Here is a 19,353-nt window from a genome sequence, read left to right on the forward strand (position 1 = left end):
TCTAAGGACAGTGCTCAGGCCCTGAGTTCAAGGTATAATATTGGCAGAAAAAGAAAAAAAGAGCCAAACAGAAATCTTGGAACTGAGGCATAGAATGATTGAATTGAAAAATCCAATAGAAATTTACAACAGACAAACATGTAGAAGGGTGATTGTTAGCTTAAAAAAACACAGTGTTTATAAAAGATTAGAGAGTGAAACAACTTCTAAGAAAAGGCAAGAAAAGACTTCATTTGTCGTATTGTTTTTAGATGACTATATTTTTTACTCAGATATTGTGGACACGTGCATATCTGAGGGAAGGTGGTGAGAGGGCACAGAATCAGTGGAAAGGCGGTGAAAAAGTGCAGCTGCGGCCTGTGAGCTCCACTAGACACCGATAAAAGTGAACTAAGCAACTCCAGGGTAGTGAAGGGAGGGAGGCGATGGGAGAGAAAGGGAACAGCTGATACTACGCAAAAGGACAGAAAAGTACAGATCACCTCATCAGGAAGACGTAAGTTTATCAATGTTCAAAGAGTTACCCTTTCTTAAGTAAAACTTGAGGTTTTAGTATTTTTTGTTATTCATAAGTGTTATACATTCCGATGACTATATCAGTGTGAATATAAAAATGATTGTGTGAGAGTACTTAAGTATGTACTATGCTATAGTACTGAGATAGATGTAATTCTTCAATCTCAATAAAGACATGTAAAAAAACCCCATAGTATTTGAAATTATTCACTTAAATGAAAAAGAAGCGGACAATGGAGAAAACATATAGAATGTATGGTTCACTAACCACCCAAACAGTCTACATGATAAAAACCTTAAAAAGAGAGAAAAGGGGCTGAGAGTTTGGCCTACTAGTGCTTTCCTAGCATGTACGAAGACCCGGGTTCGATTCCTCTGTACCACATACATAGAAAAAAGCCAGAAGTGGTGCTGAGACTCAAGTGGTAGAGCGCTAGCCTTGAGAAAGTCCAAGGACAGTGCTCAGGCCCTGAGCTCAAGCCCAGGACTGGCCAAAAAAAAATTTTTAAAAAAAGGAGAGAAAAGGGACAAAGGACTCTCAAGGAAATAATGGCTTGGACCTCCACTAACAGACGGAGGAAATTGGACACCCCCTCTCACAGGTTACCCCGGGAGAGGTCTGTGCTGAGCTGAGAGCTGAGGGTCAGGGCTGAAGGGCAGCCCCGCAGGAAAGGCCGGGAGTCTCCCCTCTGCGGTCCACCACCCGAAAGCCGGCAGTGGAGCTGTGGCTCGAGCGGTGCGGCGCCGGCCTGCAGAGCAAAGGCTGAGGAAAGGACGGGCGTGCAGGCCGTGAGGCCAAGCCCGCAGGCTGGCGCACTAACTTAAAAGCCGAAGTTCACGGGGCTCCATCCCAGCCAATGGCGGGGCACAGTGGCAGACACCAGGGCGCTCAAGTAGGAGTACGGCCAAAGCCAGCCAGGGCTCGCGGCAAGCGCCTAGGGCTGAGGGAACGAGGCTGGAGCCGAGCACTGCGCGGAAGAGGCTCCATGGAGCCCGCCGGAGGGGCTTCCTCGTTCCCAGCATGCTCCGGTCCAGGAAGAGCGTGGGAATCTCGGCTTCCCGGGGGCGGCGGGGCGGAGTGACGCCATCCGCGCGCGACGGGGTCTGAGCGCGGAGCGTGCGCCCGGGCTCCCCTCAGCTACGGGAGGCGTGGGGAGGCCATCACGCGCCGCCGGCCCGCGTGGAGGCAGGTGGGCGCGAGTCACCGTCGTGGCCGGCGTCCGAGACACTTGGCTCGCAGAGAGCCAGGGCGCCCCTCGTCAGGCCAGGTGAGGTTCCCCGAATGATGGCATCCCGGAGGCCGCGACGGGGGTCCCACGAGGGATGGTGACCGTAGCCGCCTTTGCTCAGGGGCTCGGGCGGGCCCCGTCCCACCAGCTCGTGCCCCCGGGTGGCTGGGCATGGACCCCGATTTGCATTGCGCTGGGGGCGGCGCCAGAGCAACCCCCGTCCCGGGCCCGCCTGCAGCACGCTCCCCGCCCGCTCCCCTGAAGCTCGCTGGTCGCCAGGTAACGGCGGGGCGGGGCGTGAGCTGGCGCTCTTCCCACAGTGACGCGGTGACGCAGATCGCTTCGCGGCGGAGGTGACGCAGGGCAGGTGGTTGCTCGGCAGCGGTGACCCAGAGCTCGTGGCGGCGCGGCGGTCCCGCAGGCCTCTGCGTCTGCGCCTGCGCGCTCACTGGGAAGCCACGGGGTGGCGGACATGGCGGCCTCCTCGTCTGGTTTGGGGCTGGGCCTGGGCCTGGGCCTGGGGGGCGGCGGCGGTGGCCTGGGCTCGGCCTCCGAGCCCGGGGACTTCCTGGCTCGGTACCGGCTGGTGTCAAACAAGCTGAAGAAGCGGTTCCTGCGGAAGCCGAACGTGGCCGAGGCGGGCGAGCAGTTCGGGCAGCTGGGCCGGGAGCTGCGCGCCCAGGAGTGCCTGCCCTACGCGGCCTGGTGCCAGCTGGCCGTGGCGCGCTGCCAGCAGGCGCTGTTCCACGGGCCGGGCGAGGCGATGGCCCTGACCGAGGCGGCGCGTCTCTTCTTGAGACAGGAGTGCGATGCCCGGCAGCGCCTGGTCTGCCCCGCCGCCTACGGAGAGCCACTGCAGGCGGCCGCCAGCGCCCTGAGCGCGGCTGTGCGCCTGCACCTGGAGCTGGGCCAGCCGGCCGCCGCGGCCTCCCTGTGCCTGGAGCTGGCCGCCGCTCTGCGAGACCTGGGCCAGCCGGCCGCTGCCGCTGGCCACTTCCAGCGCGCCGCCCAGCTGCACCTGCCCCAGCTGCCCCTGGCCGCGCTGCAGGCGCTCGGCGACGCCGCCTCGTGCCAGCTGTTGGCCCGCGACTACACCGGTGCCCTGGCGGTCTTCACACGCATGCAGCGCCTGGCGCGCGACCACGGCAGCCATCCCCTGCCTCCATCCCCACCGCCGCAGCCCCTGCCGCAGCAGCAGTCGCAGGCCCCGCCACAGCAGCTGCAGCTGCCCCCGCCACTGCCCCTGAGGCCCCAGCAGCAGGGACCTGGGGCGGCCTCTGTTGTGCCCACCGCGCCGCTCCCCGCAAATTCGGGCCCAACCGTGCCCTCCCCCGCCATGCTGGGTGCCTTCTCGGATGTGCTGGCCAGGTGCGAGGTGTCCCGCGTGCTGCTGCTGCTGCTCCTGCAGCCGCCACCCGCCAAGCTGCTGCCCGAGCATGCCCAGACCCTGGAGAGGTATTCCTGGGAGGCCTTTGACAGCCACGGGCAGGATAGCAGCAGCAGCCAGCTTCCCGAGGAGCTGTTCTTGTTGCTGCAGTCCTTGGTCATGGCCACCCAGGAGAAGGACACAGAAGCCATCAAGTCACTGCAGGTGGAAATGTGGCCACTGCTGACGGCCGAGCAGAACCACCTCCTTCACTTGGTTCTCCAAGAAACCATCTCCCCATCGGGACAGGGCGTCTGATGACAAGTCACATGAACCAAGATGCCCTTTTGCCACAGACCCCCCCACCCCCACCCCACAGCGCACCCCTCACCCCACACCTTCTCCAACTCTGAGCAGCCCCCCCACCCTTTGCTACTGGGGAGAAATAAAAGACAGTCTTTCTGCTCCTGTGTGGTCTGTCATTCCCATCGCCACCGTGGGGGCAGTTCACAGGCTGAAAGTTAGCTTCTAGGTGCCCATTTTTAAGGCAACAGTGTGTGAAACAGGTGGGATAGGTAGGCCGCTTTCATGTATGTGTGTGCTGGAAACCCAGGCCTCTGGCTTTCTTGGCTTCTTCCCTCAAGGCTGATTCTCTACCACTTGAACCAAGGCTCCCCTTCAGACTTTGTGGGTGAATGAGAGATGGGCTCACAGGCTTGTCTACCTGGGCTGCCTTAGAATCCAATCTCTGCCTCGTGAGTAGCTAGGACTTTACAGGCCACAGTAGCTCCTTTGACAAATCATTGCAGTTCAGAAAGTGGCTCTTCCACAAGAACTGCAGCAGGCGGAGTGAGGATTCTTCAGGCCCCTTCCTCCTCCAGTCCTATTTTCTAGCCAGTGGTTGGATTCCTGGTCTTTTAAGTGCATCAAGGATATGTCCTGTAACTTGTAGCTGCCAGTAGAAGCAGCTTAGCTTTCTTTGTATGGTGGGATCCCTTATATGCAAGTCAGCCTCCCCACCCCACTACCAAACAAGATTTCATCCCTTTGTCAAATGTCATGTGTTTATTGACATATCACCTGATATGTCATTATGCACAATTATTAGATGCTCATTAGAAAGTAAACATGACACTGGGCTCTGTGGCTCACTCCTGTAATCCTAGCCACTCAGGATGCTGAGATTTGAGGACCAAGGTTCAAAGCCATCCCAGGCACAAAACCTGAGCCTCTGTCTCAAATTAACCTCTAGAAAATGGGAAGTGGGGCTTGGCTCAAGGCAGCTCAATCCTTGAGCTGAAGAGCTAAGGGAAGACAGCAGCAAGACCTGGGGTAGGGTGGTAGTCTTGAGCTGAAGAGCTAAGCCCAGGCTAAGAGCATGCCCATGACACTCCCTACCCCCCCCCAAGTAAAAGTAAAAATGTCAACTCTTTTTTTGGTCCAAATGTAAATCAATTTATCTGTTTTCTATGTAATTCGTATTTACACTTTTCAGAGCATTAAAATAGGAACGCTAGAATGTAACTTCTTAACTATCTAGCTTTGGGAATGTGCTGAAATCACACCTGGCCATTTTTTCAGTGTGATATTTAAGGACTGATTTGTGTGCTTTCTAGGGGTGAGGTTATGTTAAGTATCAAAATGGATGGACTGATTCCATTTCTACTTTAACTTTGACAGTAATAGCAAGTGCAGGAGAGGCTCCCCGAGAGATTTACCCTACCCATAATGTAGCCATGATTGAGAACAGCATTCCAGAAAAACCAAGAGTGTTTACCCTCTCTATCTTTACAATCAGTTGGATAAAGGTCTGAGGTCTTTGTAGGACCCCTCTAGGCAGCCAAATGACAGTAGAGGAACTGACCTCTGTTTTAGATCAGCGGTCAAATGAGTTCTGAGTCACAATTATGAGCCTGGATCACAATTCTTAGTACATCTTTTCTTGTAGCTAGGACACACTTAGCTTATTTCTTGAAATGGGTTCTCATGTTTACCTAGGCTAGTCTCAAAATACAATTCTCAAGCTTTCTGCCTCCTGAAAAGCTGAGAAACATAATACACTTTGTCTGACAAGTCAAATATTTTCATAAATAATTAAATACAAATAATATTTAAGATACACATTAGCTTTTTAAGTTTGAAAATGGGAAGGAGGGGATTTTTATTCTATCTTTATCTATTGATGGCACTAGGGTTTGAAGCAAGAGCCTTTCCTCCCAAACTTTTCCCTACTTACTTTTCCTGACATGATTATTAGTCATTGCATCAAATATAATTTGACAACAGAAGTAAGAAATGTGATTATGTAAGAAATATTACAGGTCTGGGAGTGTGGCCTAGTGATAGAGTGCTTGTCTAGTATGCATGAAGCCCTGGGTTCAATTCCTGAGTATACATACATAGAAAAGGCCAGAAGTGGTGCTGTGGCTCAAGTGGTAGAGCACTAGCTTTGAGGAAGCCCAAGGCCAGTACTTAGGCCCTGAGCTCAAGCAAAGAAAAAGAAAAAAGAAATGTTAGATGAGATTTCGCTGTGTTTCTACATAACATAGATGTAGATGGAAACTTGGTAAGAAATATGACAAGTGAAACTACTAGTGGACAGTCTGTTAAAAAGTTAAATATGGACACAGCTCCATTTTATGTCAGGAAAAAGACAGGCATATTTGGGCTGGGATGTATGTATCATAATCATAAAACTTAGTGTGATTATTTTCTGCTTACCAGGTTTTGTCAGCATAATGCAATCAGTATATTTGGCCAATGTGATGTTCATGAGATGTCAAGAGATTTGAAGACCCTTAAGTTGATATTACATAACAAGGAGCTGGCCCTGCCCTGGGGTATGAATGTCCATCTGCTCTGATTTTGCTTATCAGTGGCAATGAAGGAAAATCATTTCCAAGATGGACAGTTCTAAACAATGTGCCCCTGACTGTGTTGCTCAAGAAAAGAGGGGTTGAAGCTGTGCGTGGTGGCTCACGCCTGTAATCCTAAGTACTCAGGAGGCTGAGATGAGGAGGAGGAGGATCAGGAGAATCACACGGTTCAAAGCCAGCCTGGGCACTAAAGAATGTGAAACTCTTATCTCCAGTTAATCACTAGAAAATGGGAAGTGGCACTATGGCTCCAGGGGTAGGGTGGTAGCCTTGAGCTAAAGAGCTCATGGGCAATGCCCAGGCCCAGAGTTCAAGTCCCACAACCACCCCCCCACCAAAAAAAAGAGAGGTTGAACATCTGGAACCACAATTGTTTTTTGTAACTTGGTGGTGATCTACTGTCATTTTCAATGACTCATCTGACTTTTATAGAGCCCAATCAGAGGTCCTAAGGAAGGACTTTTACTGTCTTGTGATGCAGCTATTTGGGTCACTGAAAAGCTTGAATGCAGAAACCAGATGACTGCTTTAAAGAGACGGGGCTGGGGGGGGGGCATTGCCTCCTCAAGTCAGATTCAGAGGAATATGGAGGTTTGAAACTTTTAGCATCCTCTATATTTGCTGAAAATTTCTCCATCCCAGGTCTCAGAGGCTCATTCTTTCTCTTCAGTGCCTTTAGCACAGCATAATATATGTATGGTGGGGTTGAGCAATTAATCACCACTGAACTCTGTAATTCTAATCCTTAGCCCCTAGGTCATAGCTGTGTACAAACACAGTAGATAAATTCCTTCAAGGCTCAAAGGATGCTTTCTGGATATCCATGTATGTTAGTTGATTTCTCTTAAAAAATCTCCATAAACTTTCATTTTTTTCCCCTGTGTATGCCCTCTAGAGTTGTAGAAAGATGATAGGTCACTCTGTACTCAGCTGATGCTATAGTTGTTGCTCTATCAACTGAATACCATTGTCATTTTATCTCCCTAACATCTCAGAATATCTGCAACTTATCCTATAGTACTGCTAGTGGCAATCGAAGTGATTATGATATCACATGTCATAGGTTACTAACCATCTCCCTAGACAAGGAAGTGATCTCATGTTCCTTTGAATATGATTGCACATTTGCATTTTGTAGGACTTTCCTGGGCCATCTTCTGGCACCAATTACTGTATAAAATAAAGGTCCAATAGGCAACATGGCACACTAAAAACTTAGGATGAATAGAAGGCAGAGAATAAGAGAAATGTGACATAATACGCTGACTGTGAGGTAGGGGCCCCAGACTGCTAATATCACTATAAATGAAAACTGAAGGAAGAGATGTGAGGAGCAGAGAAGGAAAGATTTGAACAGAGTGATAGAGCAGCTAATCAGGGTAGGGGGAAATAAAAATGACATAATAAACCTATTTAATCAGACGTCTTGAGTTCATTCTTAGAAAATTATTCAGTTCTCAAGGTTTTCCTCCTTTTGTGTGTAAGATATTATCTTCATCTCCAGTCCTGGTTCTGCCCCTTAAACTCAAGTCTTTCAGTTGCTGATTGCTGAACCTTTTAACCTGATTGCTCTCAAGGAAACTTTCATAGTATACTCTGCATTTGGCTCACTTAAGAGAGCCCTGATACTTCCACTTTTTGTTTGTATCTAAAATCATTCCCAGGGTCCAGGGTAGAAAATTTGTTTTTGGAGGTAAGTTTGCCGAAATTAAGACTATTTGTAACATATCTAAAGTCTATTTAAAGGTATGAAATGCAATTGTGCATTCTCTTGAAAGAACTAATTACATACCATTAAGGTCCCAGTGGAATTCCCTCGGTAAGTCCACCACTTCTTCCCATCAAGACTATACATGATGATAAACTGAGAGATGTAGAGGCTGGAAAACTTCTGACGAGCACCCTGGGTCTTGATTCCATGAATAATCATTGGTGCCAACAGATCCACCTACCAATGAAAACAACAATTTATTCTAATCAGGTTTCAAATGTGTATACTACCTCCAGAAATGATCAGCTTAGTAAGAATCTGCATTGCCACAGATGTGCCCATCATGACGCTGGATGTGGGAGTGAAGCAAGTACTAATGTTAATGTGGACATCAACATGAAGTTGTGGCATAAATGGTAGGGATGAATACAGAAGGTAGTTATGGAGTTCTTTGCTTCCCAGAAGACCAGCCTACTTGCACATCATTGAATTATTGCTTCTACATTCACATCTATTGTAGAATGTACCCCCAAATCGCTATGAAAAGCTGCTCCACCTCCTTCTGATACCAATTCAGAAACTGTTTTTCCTGCTAAGTCTTCCTTGAGATACTTGCATAAATCTATTTCTGTTTTATGTATGCTCCTACTTCATACATGTTCTGAGTCATTTCATTTTAGCAAATTATTGCACCATGTTCTAAAGATTGAGTTCCATGCCTTCCTTTCTTATTAGACTGAGATCCTTAAGGCAGGAACCTGTTTAAGTCACAGTGTTATCTGCATGGTGTAGATAATGCTTACTTCAATGTATTAGTGACTTAATACATATTAATGTGCTGGACTCAATTACACACATACTAAACAATAAATGCTAACTTTTATATTCTCTCTAACACCATTTTCTATGGTAGCTGGTATAATTCTGAGGTATATCATATGATTTGGAATGGGTGAATCATAACAATGTCACAGTAACATCAGACTGGTAAGGAATGGTTAATTCTTAAAGACTAGGGCATGAGTTATGTGTACATAGCTGTTACTGATCTAACAAAATTAATATTACCAAAAAAATTAATATTACCACAGATGCTTCATATACCCGAATTTGACCTATGCCATGACTCTTGTGCATTATGACTATCTCCTTCACTTGACTGTCTCCATTTATTGGAACTTATATTTTGCTAGTCTTGGGTCTTATCTCTGGGCCTAAGTGCTTGCTTCCGCTATGCTACTCTGCTACTTCCTCATTTCTTTACTTCAAACTCTTTTTTTGGCTAGTCCTGGGGCTTGAACTCAGGGCCTGGGCACTGTCCTTGAGCTTTCTCAAGTCTAGCACTCTGCCACTTGAGCCATAGTGCCACTTTTGGCTTTTTCTGTGTATGTGGTACCAAGGAGTAGAACTCAGGGCTTTGTGCTTGCTACGTGAGCACTCTACCCCTAGGCCACACTCCAGGCCCTATTTCAAACTTTTGAACACATTTATTTACAATTAATAGAGTTACACATGTATTTGTCCATTAAACAAAACAGAATCATTCAGAATTTTCTTGGGAAAAATTATTGCTTTCAATATTAATCGTTAAAAAATACAAGGTTTTATTAAATTTTCTGAAAAGAACAGCAGTTAGGTAGTTAGTAGAAAAAAAAAACCAAAAAACATTGGACCACAAGTATGGCCTAGTGGTAGAGTGTTTGCCTAGCATGCATGAAAACCCAGGTTCGATTCCTCAGTACCACATACATAGAAAAAAGCCAGAAGTGGTGCTGGGGCTCAAGTGGTAGAGCTCTAGCCTTGAGAAAGCCTAAGGACAGTGTTCAGGCCCTGTGTTCAAGCCCCAGGACTGGCAAAAAACCCTCTAATATTTGATATAAATAAAATAGTACAGGACTGGGGACACAGCTTGAGTGATACAGCACTTGCTTAGCAAGCTCCAAGCCCCAGGTTTAATATCCAGTATAGTAAGTCAGTTCAATCAGAATCATGATGTTTCTTGTACCAGAATGATTGCGGTTGTTTATACCACAATAGCAAGAAAAAATTTAGTACCTTCAAATGCAAATACCATCTAGTTTCCAAAGGAAATATTACTCCATTTTTTCTTCTCCTGCATGTATTACTACTTGGTGCTAAAAATCAACACACACACACACACACACACACACACACACACACATTTTCCTTGCCAGAGTACATACAATGAATAACTGATGGATGTATGGCAAGCTTCAGAGCTCATGTTGCAGAAATTCTGATTTGTAACTTCAAAGCTTGCCAGATAGCTTCGTCTATGTATCTACCCAGGTGTTGTAGTGAAACTATGGTCTACATCTGTCTACTTGAGTTAATCAGAGCAGTAATACATTTTGAGGAATATGCAGTTGTATATCTCTACTGGGCCTGCTGACACCAGGCTTCACATTTCTTTTTTAATGAGGGCGCTAAACTGTAAAATCAGACATGGTATTTGCATATGCAGTTCATCTTACATTTGCATTGGATAGTACTGTTCTAGAGGAAATTGAAAAGTGAGTTTCTTTGCTTGTGAGATGGGGGATTTAGCCACTTGTTTAGTGCTAAAATGAAGAATACTGGATGGCTCTTTTGGAAGCACTTAATAAGAGAATGCATGGTCTTGGGAGGTTATGAGTTGAATATTGTAGCAAGTAAACACATTCTATCATCTCAGGAGATAGAAATAGTACACAGTGGCATTCTTAATTCTGAAATCTTTTATTTGAGTTTGTTTTTGTACAAATCATAAGTCATTCTATCCTTTAGTTTCCTCATCTGTGCAATGGGGTTTAATGGAATGGCCATGGGCTCAAAGGACATGTGTAATCATTGAGGTAGGTGGGTGATTTGATCGAATGATTATTCCTGCCATTGATGGAATATTCTAACCTTGATCCAGGAAAAGGGTTCCTTGGTGCTCCAGGCATTGATTGATCCAGAATAATGAAGTCTGGCCAGGTTTGGGGTCCACTGTCCTTTTCCCAAGAAAGGAGAAAGGAAAGAGAGATTATTTTCAATTGGATTGATCCTAAACACTTGAGAACAAAATTACTCTTTTGAGAATAGGACAAAGACATATAAGCTTTGCATCCTGGCAATATTGATGACTCTCTAATAGGTTTCTTGTTGCTATTACATCTGCCACTTTCTGAAATTTAATAATTTTGTTGAGTGTTAGCATATATAATCAGCTGGTACTAGAATTCGTTACCAGAAAATACCAAATTATATAATCTATTGATTATCTAGTATGTGTTATTGCAGAAAAATCAGAAAATGAAAACAGACTAAAAATCATAAACATAAAAATTAAAAAATTAGAAAGCATCATCCTTCTATCCAGGCAGAGACATTACAACTTTAATAAGTAACTCTTAAGCTTGTTTTCTTTTTTTAATTATTAAGTAATAGTGAAATTTTATTGAGATTTTTAGTAAGTATTTGCTAGTAGAATATGAAAACAATACTTCTATTTTGTACCTTTCCCAAGCCCAAATTTTCACTAGTCACTTTTCCTCATCATTTTTATCTACTTGATTGTACAAATTCATACTGTTTTAAATCATATATTTTTAAAAAATGGGCTGGCTGAGAGCCAGTCCTGAGTGAAAAAAGCCAAGGGAAATAGAGACCTTGAGTTCTAAGCCCCAGTACTGGAACAAAAAGAAGAGCAAAAGGGGCTGGGAGCCTGGCCTAGTGGTAGAGTGCCTGCCTAGCATGCATGAAGATCTGAGTTCAATTCCTCAGTACCACATACACAGAAAAAGCTGGAAATGGTGCTGTGGCTCAAATGGTAGAGTGCTAACCTTGGGAAAGCCTAAGGACTTTACCCAAGCCCTGAATTTAAGATCTCTCCCCCAAAGAGCAAGAGTGTGAGAGATGGAGAACAAGAGGCGGGGTGAGGGAGGAAGGAAAGAAGTCAGGAAAAGATGAAAAATAGGAAGGAAAGACAGAAAAGAAAAAGCATGGGGATTACATGTTTTTTAGAATAATAAAATATAAAATTGTCACAGAACCTTGAGTCAAAGCTAACAGTATTTACCATAATGTCCAGAAGCTGTAATCTGAAAATCTTTAATGTGTCCAGAAGCCATTCCCAGGGGAATCTGACATTCTGAAATCAAACAGGGGGAACATAGTAGCTACATGTATATAGAATTCAATTTCTCAAGTCAAGTCAATACAAATGGGAAAACATCAATAAATGCTGTTATTTTCAAAGTCTATTATGAGCCAAGTATTTTCTTTGTTATATTATTTAACTTATTCCAACAGATAGGTCTACAACTCTTCATGTATTACAGTGGAGGAAACTATAATCTATAGGTAAATAAACCAATGGTGGTTCTCTTACCTGTTTAAGATTAAATCCTCAAACTCTTCTAAATGATAGTTGTAGGTTATCTTTGGTCATTGAACCACCAAAGTCAAGTTACCAAATCTTCTATTGTGAAAAACAAAATTTTCACCAGTTTGTGAATTAATAGAGGTTTTGGTTCAAATTTTACATAGCTGCTAGCATATATGTCCTCCAAGGACTACTGTGATGAGGTCTATCAGAAATATTAATTTTAAATTTAATGATGATATGAGCATATTTTTATTTAATATCAATGGCAACCATTTCTAAGGAAAAAGAAAGTTGTACAGTAATGTGTTCAGGTATCAGGGAGCCTTTCCCCATATGCTTTACTCACGCTTGCTGTACACCAGAAAAAGAGTGCTCATTCCAGCATTTAGGTGCTCGCCAATAAGGCATTCAATCCGCCAAATCCCAGCTTTGGATGGTAGCATTTCCACTGTCTCAAAAACACCTTTTCAAAACCAAAAGGAACAGAACTTATTTCTTTTCACTAAGAAATGAGCATGAAATACATTGACTTAAGCAGAATAGCAAAGTGGAATTGCAAAACTTAAGTTCACTGCTCTAAAGCCCAAATTCTTGGTAAGTGATTCCTAATGTCAGAGGAATGAGACTGAATTCTGACCATCCCCCTCCCAGGAAATGTGAGGGTGAATAAATGGTTTGAGGTTGGATACAGGAGAATGCTTTTGCATTAAAGTGTTTTGGGGCAAAAATGTCTTTCCTATTTTCCAGATATGAGCTCCAAGAGATACAGTAGTCAGAGTGAAGTCCTCTTGGATCCAGCTCACTAGACAAAGTAACCCCAAAAGAAAGGAGCGGGAGCAACTAAGGAATGAGTGACAGTGAACACCTTAAGTGGAACAGCCAGGTCAGTGATGTTTCATAAGAGAGAGTCCCCAGAAGCAGTGTCTGGGAAGCCCCTGAAAGCTCCTAGAAAGAAACAGTCAGACTTAAATACCAGTCTAACAGAGACAAGATGAAGCTAGCTTACAAAAGGGCTGCTAGCATATAATGAATGATTGCTGTCCTTAATGTGCTATGTTATCTGTCATCTCTTTTGCTGTTCCTTGGTTATCTCATATTGTCACAATATCTCACTTTGTTATCTGATATATTGGATACATTTGTATTTGATTACTTGAAATTGGACAGGTAAGGGGGGAAAACCAAGAGGGTGGTGGGGGAGGGTAATGGGGACCAAGACATGTGAAAGGTTATCAATGTATGTGAATTAATGCACCTTCTATCTGGCAAATGTCATGTAACCCTTTTATTAATTACAATAAAAATATTTTAAAAAAAGGGTTGCTAGTTCTGCGTAGGTTAGAACTGTCTCATTCCCTTACCTTTAGCCTATCCATGCTGGAGTTCAAAACAGTCCTTACCAAGAGATTGGAGCTAGGAAGCACAATTTGCCCAAGGGAGCAAACAAAGGACACAACCATATCTGCTTTTCTCAATGCAGATTTCCAGTGTGATTTCAGACTCAGGTTGGGGGAGGGGAGATTGAAGTTAAATGAAATTCAGATTTTTTTGTTGATACTGTTTTGATTGTATTGTCAATGCCTACACTATTTTATGTAAGTGCTCAACAAGTACAGTAGGTAGAATGAAGAGCACAAACTAGCTCACACCTGGATAGAGATTGTACACTGCCATTCTATACTCCTCTGTTTTCCGTACAGTAAACACATGTCCACTGAAATGAATAGAATGGATGTTTTCATTGCTGCCCATGGTCAGTAGATACCATCGAATCCTTTGATTCTGAGCCATTATTAAGCCAGGCAGTGTATCCATCACATAGCCATTGATTGCTGGAAAAAACCAAACAAACTGTTAAAATCTATTGTGATGTTTCTTTCCTCCACACCATTAGAACTACTGATGGCCTATTATGTATATAATTAATGATCAAATATATAACCAAATTATACAATATTCAAGCTCATTTCAAAAGCGTGCACAATGTATTTCAATGTATTTCAAAGTAATATTTGTGGTGGGATATGTTACCATGGAAGCGATAGTTTTCTTTCAAAGTGGGATCTTCCTTCTGGATATTACAAGATGTCCTACAGTTCCTTTCCATATTTTCAGTGAAGTACCAGCTCTTGGTCTCATCAAAGATAGTGAAAAACAGAGCAAATTCCTGTACTGTCACTTGTCTCCCATGAGCAGGATTCAATGTATTAGTGTGGCAGATCAGAATGGGTCCAATCAAGCCTGAGTGCACATCTTTCTCCTATGGAGGAAAGACACAAATCCTTAGAAAAAGTTATACACAAACCGCATAGATTGTTCAACATTTGTACTATGCTATCCTGCTTCTCAATCTTCCAATGTAAATCTATCCTCAGTATTTTCCAGACTGATATATACATATGTATATATGTGTACATATATATATATATATATATATATATATATTCTTGATCATGTGACTTGAACTCTGGGCCTGGGCACTGTCCCTGAGCTCTTCAGCTCAAGGCTATTTGCACTACGCCACTTCTGGTTTTCTAGTAGTTAATGGGAGATAAGAGTCTCATGGACTGTAGTACCTGGGATGGGCTGGCTTTGAACCACAATCCTCAGATCTGAGCCTCCTGAGTAGGATTACAAACATGAGCCACCATACCCGGCTCCAGACTGCTATTTCTAAGGCAAATATGATATCACTTCTCTTATTTAAAGCTTCTCATTGTTAACATTATTAACTTCCAGTGTAATGATCATTTTCGTTAAATGAGAATATGGATAATGAAGACCCCCTTACCAGATCCACATCAGAGAAGTAAGCCCAGGCTTTGCAGTCAAACTCATCTTTAGTGGGTGCCATGTGATGTTGGACTTCCCAAAAGTAAGTTTTGGTTTCATTTGGTTTGACAAAGTTTTTTCTAGGTTCTGATCCTTGTCTGTTGTCTTCCTTATAAAAAATGAGACTAGAATAGAAAGAGTAGGGACGAGAGGCTTGATTTTTGAAAGTTACCTGTTGAGGAAAATGCAAGAATCATCTTTTAGGACATTTAAATTTAAGTCTTTAGCTTAGGTTATATATCTCAAATAGGAATCTTCTGATCTTTATGTACGTTACTAATATCCTAGAGGAAACAAAAGAGATGAATATTATTAGATCACAAACCTAAAGATCTTTGAAGGAAAATCTGAAGAGAGTATGTGCGGGGGGAAAGAGGGGCATGCTGGAGCTTAAATTCAGGGCCAGGGCATGGTTCCTTAGCTTTTTCATGAAAAGACAGTGCTCTACACTTGAGTCTCTACCACATCTGGCTTTTTTTGCTGGCTAATTGAAGAGAAGATTCTCATAAACTTTCCTGTCCAAGCTGCCTTCAAACTGTGTTCCTCAGATCACAGCTCCCTGAATAGCTAGGATTATAGGTGTGAGCCACCAATGCCTGTCTTGAGATTTTAAATTCTCAAGTTTAGATGAGAACTTAAGACTGGATATATAGCTCTGGTGGCAGAGCACCTGTGTTGCAAATGTAAAGCCCTGAGTTTAAACCCCTGTATCATCTGGTAAGTAAGATAAAATTCAAGTCAGAACAAAAATGAAGCTATAACCCCATGATATTAGATTCTATATCCTTGTTATAGACAATCAAATGAATGATTTAAATTTTTTTTTGTGGGCCAGGAGTGTGGCCTAGTGGTAGAATGCTTGCCTATCATGCATGAAGAAGATCCAGAAATAAAACGTTATAGTCCACTTATATTGACAAAGGAGCTAGACATATACAGTGGAATAAACAAAGCCTCTTCAATTATTGGTGCTGGGAAGATTGGGTGGCCACATATAGAAAACAAAAAGTTGAACCCAGCCTATTTCCATGCAAGAACATTAACTCAAAATGGATCAAACACCTCAGTATCAGACCTGAAACTGAAACTGCTGCACAACAGAGTAGGAGAAACATTGGAACTCATAGGCACAGGCAGGAATTTCCTTAACAGAGTCCCAGGGTAACAACAGATTAGAGAGAGACTTGACAAATGGGACTACCTAAAAATAAAAAAAAATTCTGCACAGCTAAAGATATAGCTACTAAAACAGAAAGACAGCCAATCAACTGGAAAATATATTTATCAACAATACATCAGACAAAGGCTTAATATCCAATATCTACAGGAAACTTAAGAAACTAATTCCCCCTAAACCCAACAAACCAATCACTAAATGGGCAAGGGGACTAAAGAGAGACTTATCAGAGGAAGAGGTAAAAATGGCAAAGAAACATAGGAGAAAATGACCATCCCCAAGTATCACATACATAGAAAAAGCAGGAAGTGATGCTGTGGCTCAAGTGGTACAGCTCTAACCTTGAGAAAGCTGAAGGACAGTGCCCAAGCTTTGAGTTCAAGCCCCAGGACAGGCAAATCTTTTTACTGGTCCTGGGACTTGAACTCAGAGCCTGGTTGCTATCCCTGTGCTTATTTTTGCTCAAAGATAGAACTTTACCCCTTGAGCCAGAACTCCACTTTTAGCTTTTTTTTTATTGTATAATAGTTTTATTTTTCTCATTTACTACTTTTACATTTTATGCACAAATATTTTTATCTGAGTAAAGATAGAAAATAACTTATGTAAAATTACAAAAACACAAAGAAATACATAATTGTTATTATGATAGTGTAAGAGCCTTTATTTAAAGAGTAAAATGTATGCAAAAATGGTCCTTTTAGAAAAGATTGAGAGTATTTTTTTTCCTAGAAACTAATGAAATATTGAAGTATCCATATTTTTGTATGCTTTAGGTCTAAAGATATTAAGTTAGTAACAAGTTCATTTTATAATTAAGAATTTTAAAACATTCTTGTGCTATTTCAAAGATATACTAGTTCTTTATAAAAGTAGCAAAAATGATGAATGCAGAAAACAGCAGACCTCACAAAAAGTTATCCAGAGGCACCACCCTTTAAAAGATATATTGTACTTGAGTGTCACCATTCATTTGGGGAAAAATAACTAATTAATTTAACTATTTTTTGACATGGATTGATATCAAAATGAATGTGATCAGTTGATATATGAGAAGATCAATCACATATGGGAATTCTGTGTAATTTGATTTTTCCAATGCCAACACAAATTTTCAAGCTAACAAGACAATATGAAAGTTGATCAAACACAAACCTTGCCAGAAAAAAGATAGCTTCAAGACAAAACTGGACATTTCATTATCTTGTACTCAGTACAAAATATGATCAAGGGCTGGGAGTTTGGCCTAGTGGTAGAGTACTTGCCTAGCATGCACAAAGACCCGGGTTTGATTCCTTGGTACCACATACATAGAAAAAAGCTGGAAGTGGTGCTGAGGCTCAAGTGGAAGAGCTCTAGCCTTGAGAAAGTCTAAGGACAGTGCTCAGGCCCTGAGTTCAAGCCCAGGACTGGCAAAAAATATGATCAATAACATGTGTCTTTTTTGAATATATTCTACACAAAAAACTAAGCATGAATTATACTTTAGTTATAGCTCATAGAAAACTGTAACCTCAATAAAAGCAACAGAATATTTTATTCATCTGTTGAGACATAGGAATGAAAAGGCTTCTTGAATCAATTGGAAAAGTGAGCTGTCAGCCTTAATGGTGTGTAAAATGATGGTGAGATGATCAAAGTAAAGAAGGAAAGAGCATTGACCACGCTCTACAGCTCTTAACACCATAAAAACAAACACTTTCCAAGGGGTTAAAAACAGAATAGTTGAAAAAAAGAACAAGAAAAAGAAAAAAAAGCATCTGAGGAATGCTTAAATAAGAATAAAAAGTTTGACCTAGATACATAAGGCCATATAGTATGACACTAAAATGAAAGGACCTCCAGAATATAGAAACAAAAGCCATATAATGCATGATTGTTGTCCTTAATGTACTATGTTATCTCTCATCTCTTTTGCTGTCCCTTGGTTATCTCACATTGTTACAGTATTTCACCTTCTTATCTGATATATTGTATATATGTCTCTTTGGTTATTTGAAATAGGGTAGGGAAGGGGGGAAAACAAGATGAGGGGTGGGGGTGGGAGGAGGGAAATGGGGACCAAGACATGAGAAAGGGTATCAATGTTTGTGAAGTAATGCACCTTCTATCTGGTGAATATAATGTAACCCTTCTATTAATTACAATAAAAATACATGAAAAAAGAAAAAAGAGTTTGATTTTAAAATACTTCCTTCAAAACATGTACATAAATCTGAGATATAAAATCTCATTGTCCTCTTTGCTAAAACTTTAACATAATGTACCAAAAGAATTTTACATCTAAAAGTCAGTGTTCTTAAGCTTTTGAGACACCAGAAGATTACACTTTAGTATTTTTAAAACAAGAAATGACTCAACTCCCTAGGACTTAGAAAGATAGTACAAAACCTTACTTGTGATCTGAAGTTAGGGTTTCTATATACTGTTACGTATTATAACATTTGATTTGGACATTTGTAAAGCCGCAGTGCCCAAATGAGTGCTAATAATTTGTCAGTCTACTTTCTAGACTTATAAAAAAGTATAAATGAAAGATAGAGCTTTCACTTTTTAAGGCATTGCACTGCAGTCTTAAAGGACTTACATAATATAAATGAACGAACAGTGCATGCTGAAGTCCTGTAGCCAGTATTTAAAATGACTCCAGGTTATCTGACCTCCCTTATTTTCTTTGTCCCTAAGATCCTTACTATGGTGTTCGCGGAAGCCACCATGTAATGCTGGGAGCCACCTGGCCGCTCCTAACCCATACTCATAGCCACCTTCTACAGCTGTTCTGGAGTTCAAAAGGAAATGATAATGGAGGTGTAGAGAGGATTATCTGAGGATCAACTTTCTGCTATAGAAGCTCTTTCCAGTCTCTCATTTGACTTGTGCATAATTGGACATATATGGCTATTTGTACACACACATATGATTCAAAAGGAAAAAAAATAAGGAAGTGGGAAGCTTGTCTTTAAGGAGAAGACTGCCAATAATGGAGACTAGGTTTTCCTTTGATGATCATTTGAAGTAACTTACTATCATCTTGAAAGTATACTGTTATCTGATCTAAAGTACTTGTTTTTATCAGAATACTTGAGTGGTGCTTTTTGAACTGGCTACAGAGTAATTTTTTTTTCAGTCCTGGGCTTGAGCTCAGGGTCTGAGCACTGTCCTTGGACTTTCTCAAGTCTAGAGCTCTACCACTTGAGCCTCAGCACCACTTCCAGTTTTTTTTCTGTGTATGTGGTACCGAGGAATCGAACCCAGGTCTTCGTGCTTGCAAGGC

At 42.3% G+C, this 19,353-nt stretch overlaps 2 protein-coding genes across 6 annotated transcripts in view; one reads left to right on the forward strand and one right to left on the reverse strand.

The window, feature by feature from the left end:
• F8 (coagulation factor VIII) overlaps positions 1-19,353 on the reverse strand; it is an 83,614-nt gene that overhangs the window by 10,377 nt on the left and 53,884 nt on the right. For all 4 annotated transcript variants that reach the window (XM_090325962.1, XM_090325959.1, XM_090325958.1 and 1 more), the window contains 7 exons: positions 14,862-15,074; positions 14,102-14,330; positions 13,720-13,902; positions 12,417-12,533; positions 11,762-11,833; positions 10,609-10,694; positions 7,780-7,935 (listed from right to left, as the gene is read on the reverse strand). In XM_090325962.1, the coding sequence (XP_090182088.1) occupies positions 7,780-7,935; positions 10,609-10,694; positions 11,762-11,833; positions 12,417-12,533; positions 13,720-13,902; positions 14,102-14,330; positions 14,862-15,074 (1,056 nt within the window). The remainder of the gene's footprint in view (positions 1-7,779; positions 7,936-10,608; positions 10,695-11,761; positions 11,834-12,416; positions 12,534-13,719; positions 13,903-14,101; positions 14,331-14,861; positions 15,075-19,353) is intronic.
• Positions 1,705-3,575, forward strand: F8a1 (coagulation factor VIII associated 1). 2 transcript variants are annotated; one of them, XM_090325654.1, is made up of 2 exons: positions 1,705-1,784; positions 2,066-3,575. In XM_090325654.1, exon 2 carries the CDS (start codon positions 2,218-2,220, stop codon positions 3,427-3,429), a length of 1,212 nt encoding a protein of 403 aa, XP_090181780.1. In that variant the 5' UTR covers positions 1,705-1,784; positions 2,066-2,217; the 3' UTR covers positions 3,430-3,575. The 2 variants fall into 2 exon arrangements, with proteins under 2 accessions (XP_090181780.1, XP_090181781.1); XM_090325655.1 differs by having other exon boundaries at positions 1,710-1,784; positions 2,010-3,575.

Source organism: Megascapheus bottae, chromosome X, assembly GCF_031878675.1.
Source record: "Megascapheus bottae isolate mThoBot1 chromosome X, mThoBot2.hap1, whole genome shotgun sequence".
Classification (NCBI taxonomy): domain Eukaryota; kingdom Metazoa; phylum Chordata; class Mammalia; order Rodentia; family Geomyidae; genus Megascapheus; species Megascapheus bottae.